Source organism: Nilaparvata lugens, chromosome 5 (genome assembly GCF_014356525.2).
Source record: "Nilaparvata lugens isolate BPH chromosome 5, ASM1435652v1, whole genome shotgun sequence".
Taxonomy (NCBI): Eukaryota; Metazoa; Arthropoda; class Insecta; order Hemiptera; family Delphacidae; genus Nilaparvata; species Nilaparvata lugens.
In genome coordinates this window covers 29,727,234-29,753,040 of record NC_052508.1, presented here as the reverse complement: position 1 = coordinate 29,753,040, position 25,807 = coordinate 29,727,234, and the positions used below count along the sequence as shown (strand labels likewise).

Below are 25,807 nucleotides of genomic sequence, written 5' to 3'. Positions count from 1 at the left end.
AGATAGTAGGACTGTAATTAGAAGGAAACGATGTAGCAGGAGGTGTAATTACCGTCCTCTCAATGTCATCGGCTGGTAAGCAGTTTTAATGGGTCAATAAAGTCTGCACCATGTGTTCAATACAAGTCGTTGATGTTCACTGAATAAATTAACTTCAAGTAGACCTCTTAAGTAGGCTACTACTTGCACCCGTGGAATACCAACAATGAGCAAATTGAGTAGACAATCCCATCTACAATGGGATAGTGAATAAATGAGAAGTAGAGATTTATTAGCACACAATTTAAAGCATCAAATCTCCATTCCTGAAAGCTTTCCTTATTTCTTCACTATTCTCATGTTGAAACTATTGTAAATCTTCCAAAATTATTGAAAAACACGTACATACACTTAGGGTTAGGATAGTGTACCAAACATAAGGAAAATGATAGTGCTTTGTTATCAAAAAAGGCACGGCGCATACCTGAACACCTGTTGAGGGCATACAAATACCACTCTGGCAATTGGAAATGTATGTTATATAATCTAACATAGATTTCAGTGTATGAATTTTGGGGTATGAGTGGATCCATAAAAATGTATGAATTAGAGTATGAATCCTTTACTCTTGCAGATCCTTCTTCTCCACAACCATCCAAGTGAGAAGGAGTAAGGAGGAGCAGGAGAAGTGGTTGGCGTTTCCAAGCGGAGTGCTACGATTAACTTGGTGCATCCAGTTCGCTCGACGACTCTGCCGGCATCAGCTGCATTTCAAGTGCTCACATTTCATCGGGTGATCGTTGGACGTTGGACGTTGACCATCATTCATCACCGATTATATTTGTGACCGTGGATCGTGACCTTTTTTGTCTTCAGATAATTTGTGTTTTTCCAAAGTTCGCAAAAAGTTGAACCTTGGATCGTGTATAATTTCTAAAACTGTGATAGCAGAAGGACATGATAAAATGTCACAAGCACAGGAGCTGATACGCGTTGTATTCATTTTTGCACTGAACAAGGTAGGACTACTTGAAAATCCATGGTGATCTATAAATGACTAGCACTAGTTCAATCACTACTTTTCTCAAATTAAGGTGTTCGAATTCTCACGTTCATAAATTACCTATTTATATTGTATAGAATCTCAAGAATCAATCCACCTCCTTTCGACAACCACTATTACTTCTGGCTTATGTGCTTCTGGTTCATTGCCTGGTTTTTAATCGTGTTCATTGCCTCGATTTTTAAAAATTGAAATAAATGAATGAGAAATCTTTTTCTTCATATCTCAATTAAGTTGACTAGTCTTACATCAACTCTTCTTGTCCAATATTAACATTATTATTGTACCTCAAAATCAATGAAAAATTGTAGGTGTAATTGACCGAGCGAAGTGAGGTCTAAGATTCAAGTCGACGGTTTGGCATTTCTCTTATAATGTTTAAATGTTTAGATGTTTGACTGTTGAATGTTTAAATGTTTGAACGTTTAAATGTTTGAAAGTTTAAACGTTTGAACGTTTAAATGTTTAAACGCATGCAATTAATAACTAAAATAACATAGTATTGTCTCTCGAACTTTCTCTGCTTTGAACTTGGGTTGTCCTGTTGCCAGTATGTCTTGAAGAAGATTAGCTTTTGATGTTAGTGTTTTTTGACAATATCTCAAGTCTCTTTAATCACTAGAAAATCGATTACACATGAATATTTCCAATTATAATAATGGTTTAGACTTCTTCTCCAAAAAGCCCTTCATACCTACTTCATACAGTATTTACTATTTCTTTCTAATACTACTTTTTATCACTAGGTACTATGGTTGAACTGATGAAATTCGAAATCAGAATCTCTGTAACCAATGTGATGAAATAGATGTAATTAATCATTATCAATTATCATTGATCAGCCTTTACAGAAGAAATAAGATTCATTTGAATTTTACCACAATTTTTTTTGTGATTTGTGAATGATTTGAATAGATCAGCTTTGCAGCAGTATATTTTCGAAATAAAGTATCTAAGGAGATGTGAACTGAACTCTTTGATTTGGTGAGATTATTCTTTGTTTATCGCCAATGATGCATGTCTGACGATTAATATCTTATTTTAGTGAGCAACTTGTTTCTTATCATCCATTAAGGATATTCTGTTCAAGTATGTTGACATCATTATGGATATCACTGTCAATAGGCCTATACTGTTGAAACAAAATGGTATACCAAGCATTTGTTTGGTTATTCAAGTCATTTGAATAAAATATAATATTATATGGAGGCAGTTAAAAATTATTCACGTTCGACCTTCTCATCATCATGCTTCTACTGTTTGTTTTTCATGTATTTGAATGACGTCATGAGTAATCAGATTTTCATGTTCAAAAAGAGTAAATTCATTATATGGAGGATTTGGAAGTATAAATTACTTTATAGCGTACGCTTCATGATTTAATGTGGGTAAAAATCTTAAAACCCCCTATTCACGTGTACTCTGAATTGAATTATTAATATCAATCCGTCTACAAGAAAATAGATCTCTCAAACAGGAATGGGATTAGGTAGGCATCTCTGTCTGATCCGATCCCATTCAGTCTAATGTTTTTCTACAAAACTATCGGGCTCTTCTGTCCTCTGGGTTACATCTCATTTTAACACCAGGTTTGATATCTTGCCTTCTCCATACTATTTACTTCATTTTACCATTATAGACAAAACACATGAGGCACAGGAAGGCATAATTAAGTTTTCCATGGAAATAAATGATGATTATTCATCCTCCCAAATGATAATTAATTCTGTAGCCAAACTACAAAACTGATCCTTCGATTTAGCTCCTCATCCACTTTTTTTCTCCACCAACTTTGATTTACACAGGCTTCTAAACAACACTATTTTTTTCTCTGAACAATTTTTGTTTTAAAACTATTTCAATTTAGCTTATTTGAGCAAGTAACAAGGCAAGAATCTTCTATTTAAAATTAATTGCTTCAAGTTTTGTAAAGCTGCGTTTACAAAAGATTGTTAACAAAATGTTTTTTTCTCTTCCTTATAAATTCTATCAGGCGAACACATGAACACATCATGTTTTATCAAGTTATAATCAATCCAATAGTATTTATAAGGACGGGGAAAAACATTTGTTTACAACTTTGTAAACGCAGCTTGAGGCCCATCTGATGTTTACCGGAATATAAATATTGGACTATTAATTGGATCACTATAGTGAGGTCCACGTTATAATGGCAGTGAAGAAAGATAGGAGAGCAACGTACCCGATCCTCTGTCTTGCCAATACCTTCTATAGACGGTTGCTGATACGGGTTTATTAATGTAATATTAACTGTTCATTCTCGTTTAAAATAATCATTTATATTGTATTCCGAGAAATTATATTCTCAATTTTTTCATAATTAAGATGAAATATTTTGTTAATTTGTTTAACGAATTGATTAACTAATCAATTCTACATTGTTAAAGGACGATCTGGCAACAGAGCAAAGCGAAAAAGAGATAGCGCTATTCGCTATGTAGCGCTATGTTGAATGATAGACAAGAATAGCAATACCATTGCTAAACAAACACTGCCATTTAAACGTGGGCCTCACTATAGACACTATTATAATAGTGAGGTGCAAGTATTTGATTAACATTGATGTTGCTATGATTCGACAAAGCAGATAGCGCTGTCCTTCTCTATCTGTGCAACGTTGTCAGATCGGTTTTAAACAATGTAGAAATATGATTGATTAACGCAATATTTAATCTCAATGATGAGATTGAAAAATCTTTATAATCTTTATTATTCAATCACTGAAAAATACATTTTCTTGATGAATAAAATATAATTGATTATTTTAAACAAGAATGGACAGTTCATATTATATATTAGATCAGTCATCCTCTATAGAAGGCAGTGACAAGGCAGAGAATCAGCAACGCAGTACTCCTTCCTGTCTTTCTCCACTGCCATTATAACGTGGACCTCTCTATAGAGACTAGACTAAGCACATATGTTGTAACGACTATCATATGCCAAGCTATAAAATCATGCCATTTATTGCTATTTGGAGACATATTCAATTTTCTTTAGAAAGTTGATGTCTTATTTAAAACACCAGAGGCATTAAACCCGTTTTTGAAGCAAGATTGGAGCACCTTGTTTGAAAAATTATGAATGAAGATCCAAGCGTTGAGGAAGATAGTAGGACTGTAATTAGAAGGAAACGATGTAGCAGGAGGTGTAATTACCGTCCTCTCAATGTCATCGGCTGGTAAGCAGTTTTAATGGGTCAATAAAGTCTGCACCATGTGTTCAATACAAGTCGTTGATGTTCACTGAATAAATTAACTTCAAGTAGACCTCTTAAGTAGGCTACTACTTGCACCCGTGGAATACCAACAATGAGCAAATTGAGTAGACAATCCCATCTACAATGGGATAGTGAATAAATGAGAAGTAGAGATTTATTAGCACACAATTTAAAGCATCAAATCTCCATTCCTGAAAGCTTTCCTTATTTCTTCACTATTCTCATGTTGAAACTATTGTAAATCTTCCAAAATTATTGAAAAACACGTACATACACTTAGGGTTAGGATAGTGTACCAAACATAAGGAAAATGATAGTGCTTTGTTATCAAAAAAGGCACGGCGCATACCTGAACACCTGTTGAGGGCATACAAATACCACTCTGGCAATTGGAAATGTATGTTATATAATCTAACATAGATTTCAGTGTATGAATTTTGGGGTATGAGTGGATCCATAAAAAATGTATGAATTAGAGTATGAATCCTTTACTCTTTCAGATTTACAGCCATGATTCCATGGATTTAAGGTGTATGATCAAGCACCTAAATTTATAGGAATTATTAGGCCTTCAAAATTCAAAATCGATCAATGATTTCTTCCGGACTATTCTTGGAGTGGAAAAACCTTTGGCATAAACAGAAATTTGAGCATAACCCAAAAATTTTGACTATATTTCTCAAAATGCTGTTAGAAATAGTAAGGATTACGCCTGTTTTTTCTTCCACTGCGTATTTTCGTCATTAAATTGAATAAATAAAAATGTCATTACAATACGCTTCTATCCAAGAAGCTCTGAGTTGGCCAAAAATTACATTTAAATAGCCGTTTCGATTTTTAGTTTCCAAACATCACATTCAATTAGCCGTTTCAATTATTAATTCCCTTGTTCGATTTGAAAAAAATATCCACTTCTCATGACAAGATGTTTCCTTAGTAGTGTCAATAATTATTATTGTGAGTGGCTGTTAAATTAGAATATGGATATGAATTTAACCGAGAAATATATAATAACTAGCTGGCCCGGCGAACTTCGTACCGCCAAATAGTTAATGCATCTCATGAAAAACTTTAGCTGGATGCACACCTGAGGAGGCGCGATGCGGCATTTTGCATCCAGGTGCTTCTTGCTTATTGGTTTGAATGGAAGAACTCACACACACTGAATCGGGCATGGCGTGGAACGGTGTGATAAGGCAATCTCCATAAGATCAAAACTTTGTGTCACCAAGTCGCGCCTCCTCACGTGTGCTTAGCCTTAGCAATCTGATGCACTATATTATTATGAAAATTATCCAACAATCAGTATTTACAGTTATATCTCAATATAGACTTCCTATGTGCTTTGTTCAGCAATTTGTATTTTTAGATATAGTTGAATGCAGCTTGCTGGGAAATTGAATAGTATATCTTCTTGCTGCTGATTTTCCCGTGGATATTCTAAATTTACAGCATTTCGAGTTCTACGACCCAAGCTTGGACGTCATTCTAATACCGCGGCATTATTATTAGAATTAAAATTTTGTGAATCAGTAGAAAGAAAATAGAAAAATCTGGTGTGGCGCAATCACACAACTTTCCTTGCCGTTACGAAAATTGATTACCTGACGCTAGTGTTCCCGCGCATCTAAAGTCTACTATTTATTTCAAAGATCTGAGCCAGCTGGTGTCAGGACAATAACGCTGGAGACAAACGATGTCTGCTAGCTCTTCATAGTGAATGATTTCATAGAATCAACTGTTGCCAACACTTTGCAATTGAAATAATCACATGTTATCGCATTTCGAGTTTATTTTAAATTTTAGGTGAAAATGTTACTGAACATTAATTGTAGAGATTTTCATGCTCAATCTTTTCCACCTGAAATTTTCTGTTTAAATATTGTACATGAAGCCTGGTAATTGGGAATCAAAATCAAACTCTGCATAGATGAAGCGGAGCTCCTGAAATTTTTACAGATAAAGGACGTGTGAAAGTTGATAGAGCTTATCAACGACTATTTTAGGTATAAATTTGATCAAAATCGTTGGAGCCGTTTTCGTGAAAATCGAGAAAAACCCTGTTTTTGACGACACTTCCGTCATTTTAGCCGCCATCTTGAATTGCATTTGAATGTTCGTGTCGGATCCTTATAGTGTAAGGACCGTAAGATCCAAATTTCAAGTCGTTCCGTTAACTGGGAGATGAGATATCGTGTACACAGACGCACATACACTCATACACACACACACACACATACAGACCAATACCCAAAAATCACTTTTTTGACTTAGGGGACCTTGAAACGTATAGAAATTTAGAAATTGGGGTACCTTAATTTTTTTCGGAAAGCAATACTTTCCTTACCTATGGTAATAGGGCAAGGAAAGTAAAAACAGATCTACCGACGGCTGTTGGATGACGCAATGATTATAACAGCTGATTTTTATTTATGTGTATGGCCAGCTCATAAGGATTACATGTAAACTTTGAAGGACCGTAGGAAAGAGTCCTGAAGTCGGATCATAAATTTGATAGGCCATAAACCTGCTCCTGAACATAACAAACACAGTTAAATAGAATCATCAAATTCGGTGCACACATAAAAAAGTTATTGAACGTCAAAATTTGAGGCTCGATTTTCATTTATATAGATTTACTAGCCGTCAGGCTCGCTTCGCTCGCCATATCCGTCTAGCCAGGGGGCTCTGCCCCCTGGACCCCCGACTTGATCGTCCAATAATGAGATCAGCAGGCTCGCTCCGCTCGCCTGCATTTTTCATTTGAGCATTTTCATCATATGTTAGGACGATCCAGTCAGGGGTCCAGACTAAACGTCTGGCTAAACGGATATGGCGAGCGAAGCGAGCCTGACGGCTAGTAATATAATATTCCCAGGATTGAAGTAGCAGTGCCCAATCAATTTTTCCGCGATAAATGCATTTAAATCTTCAACTTGGTGCCAACCTAACAAAGTCAACTCAACTTAATGCCAACCTGACAAAATTATTAATTTAGTTGCCAGTTAACAACTGCTTCGAAGAGGTACTCTATCTAGATTATAGTTCTATAGTAACATATGATATGGAAATTTCAATTATAATTAAGAGATTGGGAGAAGAAGAATATACATGCTAAAAGACGAACTTTAAACCCTTAAAAACAACCCTTAGAGTTGAAATATTGCCAAAAGATTTCTTAGTGCGCCTCTAAAGGGCCAACTGAACATACCTACCAAATTTGAACGTTTTTGGTCCGGTAGATTTTTAGTTATGCGAGTGAGTGAGTGAGTTAGTGAGTGAGTGAGTCAGTCAGTCAGTGAGTGAGTGCCATTTCGCTTTTATATATATAGATATAGATATTATAGATGCATCATTTTTCGTCTGCCTTCAATATTGTAATGCCTCAATGTAGGCTACCGGTTACCGGTATGATATTTAGCCGGCTAGGATAGCCGAGACGACTAAGGCGTTGTACCCTTCAGTCTGTAAGTGCTACATGGTCGCGGGTTCGAGTCCCACCGGTAGGCATGGATTTTTGACAATCCCAACAAATTACCCACGTACTTTCCCATTACCTATGCATAAGCAGAAAAGCTCATGTGTGCATCAATCACAATAACAAATTGAGCAGGGAAGATTCACTACTTTCTAAATCATAACCAAGAGTCATAATCTGTTATGCTTCTCTAGATATTTATGATTCTGTAAATAATTATTATTCATTACAATACATCGATTGATATGATAATAATATAATAAGATATTCTACCTCATATTAAAATTATTGGTTTACTTTTCAATAAAATAATAGATGAAGTAATCCTGTTCTTCCGACATAAGACGATAGTTGACCCTGAAATGTACGGTTAATTCAGTGATCAATATTAAAATTATTCAATTATTCGGGATTTTCATTCTAAAAAATGAAACTTGACAGGAATTTATAACTTTTAGCTCATGATACCATCACATGGTTGAATGTTGTGATTGTACATATTGTCATTGCTGTGGTAACTCATGAAAATCATAGCACGAATAATTTTATTTCATTGATGTAATCCGATACAACTATGCAATTCAATAGACTCAAGTAATGATAATAGTTTACGAATCAAAGGATATATTATTGGTTAGCTTATGAAGCTGATCTTATAAGCTCGAAAATTATTAAGTTTTTACCACCTTTGACGAATTGTTGTAACTTACTGTAATAAAGTATGTGAACTCCGGAACTTTCCAAACATGATGCCAACTTTAACTACATTACGAATGTAGGCTACCAGTAATAGCCTTTCAAGTTTCACATTATGGTTTTCACACTCTTTATGATCGGAATAGTTACATATTATAAAGCATCCATTTTTCTCATAATTCAGTAGAAACAGAATGGTTCTCACGTTGGAAATGCATCAGGAAAGTAGCTCACTAATGTTTTTGGGCGGTAACACAAAAGTTCATTAGGGCATTTTTGACCGTGAAATGGAGCTAGGCTACATGATTTAATAACTTTGACCCACTATAACAATAAGATTTCGTAACAGTTCGTATTGACCGTAATATCAACTGAAGATGTTCTAGTAAGTTAATTGCCCCATAAACTGAGCTGTAGCGGTACATCGTTATGGATAAGTGCGTGTGGCTACTACATGCACATCATGTACATGTCGGCAAGTGAGTCATGTTCTTTAATTACTTTTCTACAATAGCAAAGGTTGTATCAAGAATTTGTGCCGCCTATAAGACTAACACATGAGTTTGCTTTTAATGTGTCAACGGTTGAAATTCTGATGGAGTACATTACCGAGCTATGTAATATCTTTTTGATTGTTGAAAGTTTGTAAGCTATCAACTTTCCGTTGACGGTTCTCATTCAATGTGCGCTTTCAACAATAAAGTGGGCTCAACAAAAATACCGTTATGACACGTCACATTTTATCAAAAGTGCACAATGAACGATTTCATTTTTGTTCCGATTCCATCACTTTTGAACTAGTTTTTCATGAGAAGGAGCTGAGAGGTTCACCCTCATACGAGGGTGTTGCGTGGTAAACAGAAATACAGTTTCTTGCGAATTCTCTTGAACCTATTGAATGCTACTAAATAACTTATCACAAATTTGAGTTATGATCTTCGATTGAGTCAAATCAGAATAAGTGCTGCCTGAAGTATTGATAGCCAAAAACAATAGGCTATATAGGAATAAAATAAACATGTAGCGAGGCTATGTATAAGATGATGTGTTTATACAGTAGATTGAGTAGGTAGATGAAAGTGACTGCCAAGTCGTTGAAAAAAGCCGGTGTGTGCCAGGTGATAGTGTGGAGGTGTGGACTATGCAGTCGACTCGTGTCATGTTATTGAAAAGTTGATCTTCCTTAGTGGGGAAGTGGGGATGCGTCACAAGATAATAAATTAAGTGACTGACAGGGATGTAACATGTCAGTCATAAAAAATAAGCTTTCTCTTCTTATTCAATTTTGTATTGCAGTCTAAAAGCAGGTATCTCACTCTAATGGAGTGGACAATTCATTTTGAACTGTCTCACCAGGAACATTAATTGTCTGATGCCTGGGCCAGTTCAATACTCCAAGTCATTAATAAAAGTTCAATTAACTGTAATATAAATACATTATCAGCAAAGGTAACAGAGTAGGCCTATACATTTTTGTCAGAGCATAAATCACTGACTTGTCATAAAAATTATACACGTGTAATTGGTTTTTTACTGTTGATCTCCTTACTTCGTCCTCTTAAATTTATTTGTGTGCTCCGTTCGAATACTTCTAAACTGGGAAATAGGAACTCACAAATCGAATCTTCTCATAGGATTTGCTAATAAATACTACCCGAGGACTTGAAAAAATACATAATTTTATCTCAATAAGTTAATCATCGTATGTTCATCCCATTTCTCTAAATGATGAACATGTTATGAACATATTATGAACATATAGCTACTCTTGAATAACAACTATAATAGGCCTATCATAGAAAAACGATTTTTTAATTAAGAAAAAATCTAATTGATGCAATTATCCCGCTTTACACCTGTGATTTGTCGCACTAAATCCAGAGAATCACGTATACGCGTTCATCCATCTCATTCCCTAGAACTATGCTAGTTTTTGATTAAAATATTTCATAATTTCTTGTGTTTTCTCAGTAGAAAGTTACTAGTCTAATCTTGATCACAACATCAATCCCACTATCCACTAGAACTTCTTACCACTATCTACTACTTATTTCTGGCTTATAATTTTGTTGTTGTGTAGAATTTCTCATTTAGATAATTTGGCAGCCTCTCCAGTTGATTAATGATGCTGCTCCCTTCGGAAGTGCACGCTGCCTCAATGTGATGCTACTCAGTCGCACTTCCGTCCAAGGTAACGGCCATATCCTGCACATCCATTGTCAAGATGAATTAAAAAACATTATCCAGTTCCTTGTAGGTTTTCATTCGGTGAAACGCGATCCTCTCGTATAGAGAGCATCAGGTCACGGACACCACTACTTATATACCAACTGGTTTCTTTTCTTTTCGACTCCTCCGACATTTTATTCTCCGGTACAATTGCAATAAAATTAAGCGAACATCTAAATCGAATGGATCCGTTGCCTCTGGAGCCCTAGATAAGCCTGCCAAATTAATTACCATTAGCGCTACTCAGTCTTCGAGCTGACTGACTTTCAGCATTGATATTTCCAAGTCTATTTCGATCATTTCACACCAACTCACATTCAGAATCTGCAAGGAAGGATTTAGAAAGCTTTTCTCCAATGTCATTGATATAGATGCAAGATCTGAATACCAAATTTTTCTCTATATCGGTGAAAGAAAGTGCGTAGGTATGCCTGCTAGTAACATTTGATTGCTATCAAAATAAAATGTAGGTCAACTAAGACAACTTTTACCAATTCTAAACGTTGTTGTTTTTTATAATATTTTTTTAACGCTCAAGTTGATCAATAAGACAGTAGTAATATTCCAGTAATTATCCACCTTTATTTCTACAAATATTTGGCATGTTTATTTGAATGTCCGTTATTCGCATTTTTGGCTATTTTTTGTATGAGTTTGAGGTTTCAGCACCTTGAAGTTACTCTTCTCATGACAATCCAAATATTCAATTATCAATCTACATGAATACAGTTTACAGCAGAAATTGATTTTGATGAATTCTTCGAATTTATATTGATTCAAAATTGAAGAGATCATCATTTTAAGTGAGCTTTCCATGCTTGAAGAAATAACCATGAGAAATTGAGACTTCAAACATTCTCTGAAAGTGGCGGGTAGGAGAGGAGATACCACTCCTCACTGAAGGGCGTTCATTTTTCCTTTAAAAAAATTAATATTATTTCAACGTAGAGAATTTTTATCCATGAATTCTTCACTCAATTAGTGAATAAATGTTAACTAACTTCAACTTAATAGTTTCATTACTTATGTTCGATCAAAGGCTTCTGGCAAAAAGTTATAAAGATATAAAATGTGTCTAGAAAAAATTACATTTTGCCATAGAAAGAAATTAGTACTCGTATAAGCAACTCAACAAAAGCAATTTATTAGAACTATGATTTGAGAAACATCACTGAAAAACACTGAACAGCTTGGATACACTGTACGTTTATGTATGAACGTATGTGTTGGAATAGGTAGGGTTGAGAGGGTGATTCAGGTGTTCTATAGTGCAAGTGTCTTGTATTGTATCTATTTTCATTGGTCTGTCTATAATTATTTTCGAAGTAGTATTTCTGTAGTATTATGCGTTTGTACAAGTTTTTGAAGTTGAGTATCTGTATTGCATTTGTGTCTCGATTCTGGAAAAAATGTCTTCTTATTCTGTCAGTCAGTTGAACTACTGTATTCAAGATATAATTCGGAGCATGTCCATAAACGGTTATTCCATATCTTACTTGAGATTCCACTAGGCTAAGGTATGCTGTACGTTTTGCTTTCATTGGTAGCAGATATTTTAGTTGGAAGCATCTATGTGCTATATACCTCAGTTTTTTAGCCAACACTTGTGAGTGAGTAAACCACTCACACAACCACACCAATCGAAATGCATTCCTAGGTACTTCACTGTGTCTGAGTGTATAATAATAATGATGATAATAATAATAATAATAAAAAAATAATAATATTCGCATGACTTTTATTGGTGGGGAGTTCCTGATGGAAGTTCCTCCTCGCCTGAGTATATCAATTAAATTAAGCCGTCAATGGGCCTTACGACTGTCATACTTTAAACGGGACCGACAGTTTAACATAGAGAATTTTTATCCATAAATTCTTCACTCTTCTTCTTCAGGTACCTTCTCTATTACGGAGGTTGGCTACATTCATGGCAATTCTTACTTTGTTAACTGCTGCTTGGATGAGGTCCTGTGGCGTGCAGTTGAGTGATTCTCTTAGGTTTCTCAACCAAGACATTCTTCTACGTCTCACTCAACGCTTATCAACAAGTTTACTTTTGTATTATGAGGTGCAGAATCACGTATTCAGGTCCTTTCATAATGTGCCCAAAGTATTTTAACTTCTTGATCTTAATGTCACGCACAATATCGAGTTGTTTACCCATTCTTCTAAGAACCTCTGCATTTGTGATTCTATATGTCCAAGATATACGGAGTATACGACGGTAAGTCCACGTCTAAAATGCCTCAAGTCTGGCCTCATATTTCTTATTCAAATTAGTAAATAAAACGAATGAATCCTAGACTGAAATCCAGGATTATATGTGACTGGTTTTAGCAATTACAATTTTCTTTAAACTCCTACCTGATCCTCAAGATGTCACCAAATCAAAATTAAAATCTCAAAAAAGTTTGATATATTCAATCACAAGCTGAAATGTTTTATATACATTTCATATTTTCTGTGCGATTGAAGATTTTAAATCAAACGTAATTGGAGTAAGAGCTTGATTTGATTCAATTAGAGCGAGAGTTTACATAAAAACAAATACAACTAACTCTTCACGGCACTGTACCGTTCGTTCTTCAATGTAGTGACCGGTTAAAATTATCTCAATTTAGTGGCCGATGGCAATGGCAAAATGTTTGAGAGAGATTGAAGATGAGAGAGGAGAGAAGGCCTTGTCTTACCCTTGTTGGCCAGGACAACTGACCGACTGTCTCTCTCGCTTCTCAGCTGTGCTGTGCGTAGGAAATTGGAAAGCCAGAAGAGGTTTTTGTCGCGCTATTCGGACCGTGCAAAGACACATCTCAGTAGACAAATACTGTACCATCTACTGTGTCAACTGCTCCAATTCTCCACTTGCATTCCTGTGTATCAATCTGTGAAATATTTTTATCGATTTCTTGTCACTAGAGGACGTTGAGATGTACGGCTTGGCGGAACTCCCAAGAACGCCTTTCCGCTAATAAAAGCCTCACGCACACATTAAGTCAATTCTTGTCATCAGTACCAATACAATAGAAGGATGATATGCAACATACTACGTAAATAATAGGTAGTATTCCATTTTTACGCTTATAATGTTAAATTGATGAATTATAAATGAATCGGGATACCCTGGAACTCCATGAAAGTGTGCAGTTCGCTTACAAATCCATCAATATACAACAACGTAAATTGGAATAAATTTGACAACTCAACAGAACCCTGGAGAATATAAAGTGAACCAATTCAACTACCTAAAAGCATCTCCTGAACGAGCCTAAGTTTACATTAAGTTTAAAAGATAGACCGTTATTATTTCATAGCGTTGATCTATAAGGATAAATTACTTCAATAATCAAGGAACCACTGTAATAGTAAGACAAGATAAACCAATAAAGAGACTTGTGCTGTGTTTAGTTGATGCAAATAGATACTATTATTAGTATAGTATAGCTATATTATTATATATAGTATATAAATGACTAGCGCTTATCGACTAGCATCGTATAACATCAGATCATAAAATCATTCAATACGTGATCAGCGATTGATAACATGATCAAGAGATTGATTTGAAGAAGAATTTGGTATTAGGTATAGTTATGAATTTAACAGTCATAGCTTTTAATGATGGTCATGTATTTTTTAGAAATATTTTATAAACATTATCAGTCGTAGTCAGTTATGTTATAATACTGTGAATATTTCAAGTTTTATTGCTGTCTATTGTGTTTATTTTGTATTGTATTTTTTTAAAGAAAAAAACAGTTTGATTTGAGGTAGCTAGTTCATATTATTATTTACTTATAGAGTCTGATGTACCATGTAGAGCTTTCCAGTTCAAATTATAATGGAGTTGAACATATAAAACCACTTTCATTTGCTTATAGGCCAAATTTTGATAGATGCTTTCTGTTTAGTATATTCAACTTTGAATCTAGCGTGACAAGTGTTCCTCAAATCCACGTTTTTCTCGAGACATGCCAGTATGCATAGTTTCTTCGCACTTATGTAGTTCGATAGAAGGACGGAGAGGAAGTAAATGTGCCTAATGTCGATGGTGATGCTTTTTTGTTGCGGCAGGGTCGATTTTCTCGAGCTCTCTTCACAGCCTACATGTCACAAGCGTCGAGCGCCTCAATGGCCCAGTTTTCAGCTCTAAACGAGGCTTTCTTCCTACCAACATCTTCTTTGTTCCTCAATGATTCAGAGAGACAATACCCGAATTTCACTATGATTATTTCTAAGTTCTTGTCACCACTGTGCGGAAGAAAGTAAAAATGGAGAAGGAACTTTATTTAAAAACGCATTAATATATATATATATATATATATATATATATATATATATATATATATATATTCATGCTTATCCACTGTAGTCTACAGTAAAGAGTGCAAAGCTTGAAGAAAGGATGAATCCTTTCCAATTCAATGTTTCTGCAAATGTAAATACGGATTCAAACCATCAGGTAATAAAATCATATTTGAACCAAGTATAAACTAATTTATGAAATTTATCAGAAATTCTAACTAAGCAATATTTCCAAGTAAGGAATTACCGCAGATTCAATATTCATCAGAATATTACTTGTAATATGATATCGGGAGCAGTTAGCTTCGTGGTCGCGCTGCTATTTACTATCTTATCTCTCAGCTAAATTCACTCTCAACTTATCCCTGCTTCTCCCTTGTCCCTACTCCCTTTGGCCGGGTAACCACTTGTAGAGCCTAAAAATAATTTATGAATTTGAAAACTGCTTCCCGGTAGTTTACCCAAAACAACGTAATATTAATAACCATTAAACGCCCAAGTTTTTCAAATTTTTTGTTTTTTACTTTTTCTCACGTGAAACGTTAATACATATCTTGAAAACAACTCCTGAAATATTATTTCATTCTATATTAACTTATTTCAGTAAATATATAAAAAAATGAAGAATACCATGGTAACACGGGGTGTTTACAGTATCAATTATTGATTAAAGTTGGTAATCAACAACTCTGCTCTATATTTTCATCAATATAGATCATAATATGTATGTAAATAATATTGTTTACTAAAATATATAAATTTATAATTATATATAAAAATGAATGTCTGTTCGTGTGTTACGGTAGTTTGTTTGTTCCATATAGACTCGAAAACTACTTGACAGAACGGCATGAAACTTTGGGATTATGCTGTGTGAATATTGGGGATGGTTTCTGACCAGAAATTTTAATAGGGTGGCAAATAATAATTATATATTAATCCATTTTACAGACCTATGTTTTCGAAATTGTCGGCCAAGCGGCTAACATAGAACGGGAAGATCATCATGAATCAAGATCATGTTGTGATAATATGATTTACCTTCTAGTCGTGACCCCGGGTACCAGGGACCCGGGCAATTTTTTTGTTTTAGTTTTAATTTTGCTTCCGTTTGCTTTACTGTCCATTGTGACCCATATAAATTCATGTCAGTAGACACTTAAACTAGATATGAAGTGTTAGTGCTCTGTGACTTAATGTTTTCGTGAAATGACGTTTCTGGGTCCCAAGGGTCACGACTAACGTACCTTTTTTCGTCTTTTTATGCAATAGTGATTGGATTCAAGCAGTCAATATGTTTATTTTGAACAGAGACTTCGAAGAATGTACAAATTGACTTCTAGATCTCTATTTCAATGACATTAGTGATGCTGAAAGTAAATTCATAGTTCAAGATAAGAATACTGACCCTGAGTGGGACGATAGTGAAACCAATGAACTTCAGTTGATCCCAGGAATACTAAACCTCCCCTGAAAGTGAACTTTATAAAACCTTATAATATATTTTTAATGTTTCTAGTAGTGTTTCATGTAGGTTTCAGGATTTATAATAGTATTCATCACAATACGGTATGAAATACGGTACATATATGATGAATAAGATGGATGATATTAGAATGAGTAATAGTGGGAACAATATTGCATTAATGATTCAAAATATATAAATGAAACAAACGTTATAGGCTGGGATTTTAATTAAGATTTTAGAAATTTATTGAGTAATAATGACGATATACAATACTAAAGAACATAAAATGTTGAGATGAGATGATGTATATATATTATGTAAGATGGATGAATGAATGGAATGAAGAATGGAAGGGAAGGGACATTAGAGTATTTGTCATGCAGTGCTCTAGGGTTGAACAGACTCAGTCATTTTCTCTATAATATATTTTTCAAAGACAAGATAAAGCCCGCTCGGCTCTCAATGCATCTAATAGAGTTGGGAAGTTTATTCCATTCACGACTAGCACTGACAAGGAACGATTTAGAATAGATAGTAGTTCGGTATCCTAAGAGTATTTGCACCAGTTCTAGTATGGGAAGCATCTATCCTCCTACCATCGGAAACAAATTTGAAATCATTTTTGAAATAATTAGGATTGCCATATTTTAAAGTATCTCTTAACAAGTTTGATTATCCTGAAACGTCTCTGATCGGGAAGTTTCAGGGTAGAACTAGCAATGTGTGCTGGGGTGATATGTGCATGGCATTCAAGAGAGTAAACAAAACGTACACAATAATTTTGGCAGCGCTGCATTTCATCATTGAGTGTAACTTGAATGTCATTGAGGACAGAGTTGCAGTACGTGTTTTATTTAGTCCAGTGATAGGACAACTTGCATAGATTTGAAGATCATCTGCATATGTATGGCAACTGGAAAATTTTATAGAAGAGGGGAGGTCATTTGCATACAAAGTAAAAAGAAGAGGGCCTAAAATTGAACCTTGAGGAACACCATTTGAAACATTTAACCGATTCGACCTGTTCTCTCCAAGAGAGACACATTGTTTCCTATCTGTAAGATATGAATTAAACCAAACTATGGATTGATGACTAAAACCAAGAAAAGGTAATTTTTTTAGAGGAAGTTTGTGATCAAGTGAGAGAGAATTAATAGTTAAATCGTTCACTAACTCTGTCATAAGCAAACGCGTCTTCTGAAGAGAAGTGCTCTTATCGGCTCTCATCCATTGGCTGCGACGTGGTCTCTCTCTCTCTCTCTCTCAACGGCTCTCAGTCTCACCCATTGGCTGCGACGTGCCGTACCGTCATGGCCTCTCCGTCTACGACACGTAAAAAACGGGAAAACTGTTGATAATCGGAGCGTAAAGTTCCATCCACACGTTCAAGCGTAAAGGTAGCAAACCCTACGCAAATACAAAGCAAAAAGGCAAAAGATCCGCTTGACACTTCGAAGAAAAACAATGAGGTGACAGATCACTTGCAATCCTCAAATAAGCAGTTTTTTGTGTTTTATTGGATTTCGAAAATTAATATGCTTCTTGTGTAAAAGAAAAATGTAGATGATCAATTGTTGACTTTCCACAACAACATGTAGGACCTTCAGATGTATGCTACTTGGAACATTTCCAAGATTTCCCAAAAATACGTTTCGCAATTCAAACTTTTCTTATTTTTTGTTCAATATTTCAAAAGACTCTATACTCATGTTCTCCTGGGCTTTAATAGAAATCCTTTTATCTATTTGTAGTAATTTTTGAAATAGGTCAATTTTATAAAATAGTTGATGATCTCACTTATAATAGCAAGAATGGTAGTCTGCGTGAGTCATTTGAGAGAAAACCTGAACGTTAACTACTGGTACATGATCTCCTAGACTCAATTATTACATTTCATCGTTTATCCAGCTGACGGTCTAATGGGTTTCAGTATTTCCGTTACGTCAAAATGCTCCTTTCTCTCTGTTCTACTTTGATTATCCGTTCCTATCATTATTATAAATTGAATCGATAAGCCAGGCAGTGATTCAGAGAGATGCCGGCCGATCTTCTAACTCCTTAACAGCTTTCCGAGTTATGGGCTTCGCTGAAAGCATCTGTTGATTGAACCTGATTTACAAAAGCCAACAGAACCGGAAAACCACCTCTGATGATAGACCAATCTACGAGTGGTAACGTGTCCTTCTTATTCTTAGTTACTGAAAACAGCCATCATCTCATCGTATCGCTAATTGAATAATGATGGGTGGCACAATTCACTTACACTTGCAAATCCTCGACGATCTCAAAGATTCCAGGCCAATACAAGGTGGCTGATAAACCGAATATCATAAATGAAAATAGGATTCTATCTGCGAGTCCGAGAATTTGTGTTAACAGTAGAGTTACGGACCACTTGCTAAACCGGTGAAGGTACCGTACGTATATTCGTCGAATTAAATCAAAGACGAATAATGCGAGAATTAACGGTATCTTTTACTATAAAAATATTGATCCCTCCAACGATATTATTATGATATTAATAGATCTAGTGATTCATCGTAGAAGTTTATCATCTTGGAGGAAGGATGTTGAATGTTTTAGAATAAATTATGAGTGGAGGATCAACTTCCATTTGCATTTTTCGACAAACTCAGCCCGGGCCACACTCTTGCAGCTTTCTGATTCCACTCCGATCCAATCACATGATAATATTATGAACAGTAATGACAACGGCTTACATGTCCATCATGAGTAGTATCGAAACGCTGAATGATGAGTGTGGCCGGGCTTGATGCCGTTGAAATCTTTGGCATTTATACAATAAAGCTGGGTCTACACCAAAGTTATAAACTGTAAATGATAATCTTTATAGATTCTATTAAATTGAACGGAACTTGACAAACACATATCTTCATCATGTGTATGATAAGTTATGTTCAATCTAATAGAATCTATAAGGATTAAGTTATTAATCCTAGGATTAGGATTAATTATTAGGATTAGTTATTAATCCTAGTTATTATCTAGGATTAAGTTATTAACATTTTGTTATTAACGTTTGTGTAAACGCAGCTTAAGAATTTTCCAATTTAATCAAGTTTTTCTCAAATACTTGCATTCTCTTGTTGATTATCAATGAAGAATATCTCATTCTCCATTGAATATTTCATTCATCTACTGCTACTTCATTAGCAGTATGACTACTTCCTAGTCTTTGCATGCAAGGGCTTCATTTGAAGATAGGAACCAGTTAAAACAGCATTATCTATGTAATCACTGGTTTATGTATATACCTGATTAAGTTTCTATTAGGCTCTTTGTTCTATTAATTCCTTTTTTTTGCGACTACTATTATGAAGAGAATCTATCTTACTGTCTTTCTGTATTCAATCGATAGAGTTCTTATATATCTGAAACCTTCTATTCTGTTGCAATTTGCTTTTTCTACTCTCTTGGATTGATCTTTCAAATATTTCAAAATTTCCCAGTCTATGTTTTATATAAATTGATCAAGTCTTACAATAGAGGAATAATCATATTTCACGTCGGTGGAGTAAGATTGTAGAACATTATTAGGTGTTTCAACAAGAGAAATCTGCAGGGGACTGAAATTTCAACGTACAAGAGAACTTATGTTCAAAAATCCGACCAACTTATGAGAGAATTGGAAACTCGAAGCGTTGAGCATAAAATCATGCTAATAATTAAGCAATAATGTTCATCCAGTTTTACAGTTCCATCAGTTTAAAATGTATGAATCATCTTCCATCGTCCTTAATGATTATGTAGTGTAGAGAGAATCGATGATGTAAGGGCAATGATGTAAGGGCAATAACCGTGCTCCGTTAGAGCGCTGATCATAAATAATGTCTATTTCAATTCATCATAACGATTGAATGAAGTTTACCGCAACTTTGGTCTACAGATTCTAATCGTTAGACTCCTATGATCTCACTTTCTCGCTATGTAAAAGGCTTCAAACAGTTATGTGTATGAATAACTCAAACAAGGTCCCATATATAATAAAGCTATTATCTCTCTTAAAATACTTCGCTGTAGAAAGGAATGAGGGTCTTCCTAACTTATTTGATATAAGGAAAATGATTGTTCTGTATTGAAATTGATTCCATATTGAACACCAGATTGATACACATTTGAAGATGCAATCAAAATCAGAAACTAATGTTCTGTCTCTCTATGATGAGAATGCAAAATTGAAGTGCATCATAATATGTTCAAAAATGGCAGGGAGATTTTGGCAATGAGGAGGATAAAGTAATATTTTTGTGCCGTCCGTAGGAATATGCAAGAGAATATTTTTGTACTAGCATGGTTTTTAGGCGATCTAAGATAAAGCATTGCATAACGATTTTCAAGCAGTATCCATGCGCAGAACAGAAGAGTGATAACGTGGTGAATATTATAAACTATTATAAATATTTTCTAAAACACCAGTGGATCACTCCCCCATAAGTATAAAATATTGACCAAAAACTGTACAATATTATTGTGCAAGACAAGCATGGTTTTCTCGGTAAAAGGAGAAGGATGAATATTTTGGGAAATCGGAGGCATTCGCCCACAAAAACCAATTGCTTCATATTTTTCACGATATTCTAAGTATCTAAATTCAATGTTTTCAATTGGAGCAAATTTGATAATCATTGGACAGAATAAGTTCTTCAATCACAGTTTTCCCGCGAAAATATCATGTTTATGATATTATTGATGAGATTATTCGCGGAATCTAAAGAATTCTTCCATCAAAGTGAAAATCCATGCCATCCGACCCGAGGTCGCATCTCAAGATATTTTTTCTCTATCTCTGAACTGCGGAACAGCAATACTCAATGAAGCATTAGATAGATTAAGAAACAGGTAATCATAATAACACAACTAAACAGAACACATAATAAAAATCATAAAACACATGTGCTTCGATTGTAATCTCATTAAGCCTACTATCGCATTCTATATTCTTCGCTCCATATCGAGATTGATGTCGATCCAAACAAACGGTCCTTCGACGATTCAAAATGTTGACTTTTACCTCTTCTATCGCGTTTCTTCAATTGCTTTGCACGCATTATCTTCCCCTTAGTATCACCAGCTTTCTTTTTCTTTGAGTTTGGTTGCTTTTTTGCTGGTTTTTGGAGGCAGAGCGGCGATGAACCGAGTCGCGTCTCGCTTCTGGTGCGCCACGCCGCGCGTTCTCTTCGCTCTCCCCCTCCCAACCCTTGCTGCTGCTGATGCTTTGACACCGTCATTTGTCACCTGCGAACGACAGAAGGCATCGGAAATCGCAGCTGCCGAAATACAACGCTTCAACTCACTAGGTTCTTGCTGCGGGGGCGCGGGACGGACGCGAGGTATCTGAGACCTGAGACCGGTGTCGGAGACCTGCACAAGTAACAGGAAGTCAACGGATATTCAGAGTCGCGGTTATTCATGCAGATCTGTGATCGGAGCAGTCAGCAGGCAGCAATGCTGTTTGCCAGTCGCTAGTGATTCTATATTGTTGAACACAAATTATTTTCGATGGCTCGCTCACTAAAAATTTCAGAATGCTTATAAACCTGAGTGGTTATGAACTCCATTGATGTACCAATTCCATTTCACAAGAATCACAGTACCGTAGCTAATGCAGAGTTGTGGAGAAATATGAGTGGTGATTTTCTTGACAAAAAAGGGGATGATTTTAATTGCAAAAAGTGGGGATTTTTGTGTTCCTTATTTTAATAATAATTTTGGAGAAATGTATAAGAAATTAAAAATATCTTGAGTAACTTAATAGAGCAATCTCGAAATAATAGTATTATCAAGAGATAGAGAAAATGGGCCATATGAATGAAGTTGAGCATTTGCTTATACTTCTAAAATATTGAGCATATGCTTCATTTTCTATGAATAAACGTGAGCAAAACCTTTTGCTCATGCTCATAAAAAAATAGTTTAGCATTTGCTCAAAAGTAAAAGCTTATACTCAAATTTGTGTGAATAAACTGGAGCATTTGCTCTACTTTTGAAATGCTTCAAAAAAAGTGAGTCTAGTCTAGAGCAGCTTTTCACCTTTTGCTCATAGTAAAATGGCTCAACTAATTCGTGTGAGTAAGAGAAAACTATACCAGATACGATCACAACCAATAGTTGAGAACTATAAAACTCTTCTTAGATTCAACCATGATAATATATCATTATTCCCACAAAAGAATAAATACAAAAGATACCTATCGGATATAAAGATAGCCATCACAGAATAGGAAATAGTCATTTAAGAAGACGAGAGTGTAGACGATTATACGAAGGCTATTGAGATTATAAGATTATGCAATAATTGAAGATTATTATAGAGATGACATTTTTCACGCTAAAAATTTTTTTAATTTTAAAATTCAGAACTCAACTCAACTAACCTAAAACTCAATTCATAGATAGAGAACAGAGTAGACGACTAAACACAAGCAGTGTCTATACTTGCATATTTAGCGCTTACGTGAGTAGCACATTCTAACCTTTTACTATAAAAACAAAGTAAGGAAAATCAGCTGATGAAAAATCTTAAAAATTTCAAAATACGTAAGCATTTGCTCTAGAGTTCAGGAGCATAAGGTAAGAGTATAAGTTAAAGCTTATTCTTATAAAAATGAGCAAATGCTTATGCTTCTACCTAATGCTCACGAGCAAAACCTTATGCTCCATGCTCATGCTTATGAGCATATGCTCAGTTTTTATTCATATGGCCGAATTTTTCTACTGTCAATTCGTATTCATCAATCAAATTCATAGGACTGTAGTTGGAGATTTATTGGTAAAGATGTGTTGGTTTCAACACGAAACTGCAGTTCTGTAAATATTTAACAACATTTTTATATTATATTTGTAAATATTTGATTATATTGATAAAGTTTTTCTAATTATCAATACTTTTATTCAAATCAACACAATACAATATACATAAAAGAAATCCAAACACAAAAAATCACAATCACAAATAAATTTCTAATAGAAAACAAAAACAGGCTTCATGGCGGGGTGTGCTGAAAAGAAAGAAAGGAGGAAAAATACCTAGCCAACCATGGTTACTCATCTAATAGGCAGGTAGAGGGTATAAAAGTAAGGAGAGAAGGGTGAAGAGGAGAAGAAAAGGGAAGTTGTATTGACAACAAAATTAATCAACAATGATAGATGAATAATAGGAATAGCATTCCTTCCAAGTATTCTAGTATTCTAAGTATTCTTCTAAGAATTTTACGTATTCCTTCTTGACTTTAAAATTAATAGATTGGGAGCATCATCTTGCATATGCGAGTTGTTATCTTGAACTTGAGAGGTTTGATAATGCAGTAATTGGTGTGCGGAGTTCTCGGTGGGCTATTGCTGTAATGAATGCGTTATTTTCTCATGCATAAGAAATTACTGTAAAGCTTACTCTGTATGTCGAAGAAAAGGAAACACAGCATCAGAATTAGCCTAGTTATTGAAGTGTATTAGGAAGAAAAGGATCAAAATACCAACCGCTTATGGAGACCGCCATATTTGCTGAAGCGTATCAGTTTTAACTTGCACTAACCATAACCACGGCTGCTTGTTTTGATGGATAATCTGTGCACAAAAGCCAGTTTTCTTGTTCTCTGGAAGGAAATCATTGCCTAGGCTATTATTAACTATTAACGTTGGCGTTGCTTGCTGCTTGTCGATCGATGTTCAGCAAAGACAGCCGTTATACTTGTGGTAGTGTTGGGTGCCAAAACAAGAGCAAAACCACTCAACCATGGTTTCCCCTCGCTAATTGCTTTGTTAGTGAAGAATCCTTCAGGACTACTGCAAACTGCTAGTACTGTCTTCCCGACCCGTTATTTTCCTCTTTTATTATTTAGGTTAATTGGTCGGTGATTTTATTTAATGTGAGACAGAAGGATGTCACCCTTGATTCAATCGGTAAAACAGTATTGATTTGAGCGGTAATGCTTGCTGTCTGTATTGCTTGCTTGTCATACATCATACAGAAAAACTAGTTTGGAATAAAGTGATTTGTTTATGTTCTGTAGAATAGTTTACAGCAGTGTTCGTTTAGATGGATAGGCCTACTTAGTTATTTCCTCTCTCAATAATTACTCAGACAATTTCATTCGAACATTCCATTGCAACTTAATCATTAATCCAGAATTTGTTAGAAGCTGAAACGAGCCATTCCTAGGAGCTCATGAAGCATTCTCTGATGAAGTTTTGTAATCATGGTCTTCAGGATTTCGGGCTTCAGCTCCTGTGACATATTTCCATACTTCAGGCGTTCCCACCCAATACATACTATTACCACCTACCTACCTACCTTTATTACTACCTACTTGTAGTTGAGTTGGAATTTTTAACAATGACTAACGGTACCGTGAGTTTTCGATTACCCGTTAATTTGTTTTCATGTTTCACTATTTTGTGGAAATTGATAATCACATTTTCCTTGAATCCTAACGTTTTTCCAAGTGATATTCTGCATGAATGAATCAAAATTGGATTTGAAAAATCCGTACTTGTATCACTAAAATAGCAAAAATACTACATTTTAATATCCCTGAGATCCTCCAGAGAAGAATATGGAATGTTAGTATGGAGATGTTCCGACAGGGAAACTGCATCAAAAATTCTTGGGGGATGGGGTTTGAAAACATATCTTTGGGGTCCTAAATTTTGCTGAATTTGGTGGAGATGCGTGATTGGTATTAGTGAGAGAGGTGGGCCAATACCTACTATTACTACAAGTAGGTAGTAATAAAGGTAGGTAGGTAGGTAGTAAATGGTACTACTTATATTTGGTACTTGTAATTGGTACAACTGTTTGGAAATGATTGAATCAATATTACTCGTAGAATAGTGAATGAATGAATGTTTTCACTGTGGCAGAGAATTCTCAGGACTCTATCTCTATTATCGTTTGATAGTTTGCTCAGTATACAGTGCTTGTAGTAGGCCAACAATAATGGAAGTGATACTGCGTAATAACATTACTGTTCTCCAGTAATCAAATATTCTTTCTCCATTATGAGATGTCACGACTTGCAACAAATAAAGTGTGAAGAGCATTATCAACTCTTCATTTTTATGACTTTTCTGTTATTCCTTAGAAGAATTTCTAATTTTTAAAGCAGTACGAATTTAGATACTGACCCAAAGTTCACGACAATGATAATTAAAAATAACTGAAGTTTTCAACACTCCCAGCCTGTATAAACGTGATTCTTTGTCATATTATTTTGTCGCGCGTGTTAGCTAACGATTTAATGCCAAGGGGAATGTTCAATTCATTTTTTTGTGGAAAAATTTTCATGCTATTTATATTTATTGGAGTTGAAAAATTTATGTAATAGTATGCCT

At 35.0% G+C, this 25,807-nt stretch overlaps 1 protein-coding gene across 1 annotated transcript in view; it reads left to right on the top strand.

Annotated features, from left to right (window-relative positions):
- The first annotated feature begins 702 nt into the window (after positions 1–702).
- Positions 703–25,807, top strand: part of LOC111058872 — a 69,001-nt gene continuing 43,896 nt past the window's right edge. The window contains exon 1 of the mRNA XM_039428108.1: positions 703–998. Within this exon, the coding sequence (XP_039284042.1) occupies positions 945–998 (54 nt within the window). The 5' untranslated portion in view covers positions 703–944. The remainder of the gene's footprint in view (positions 999–25,807) is intronic.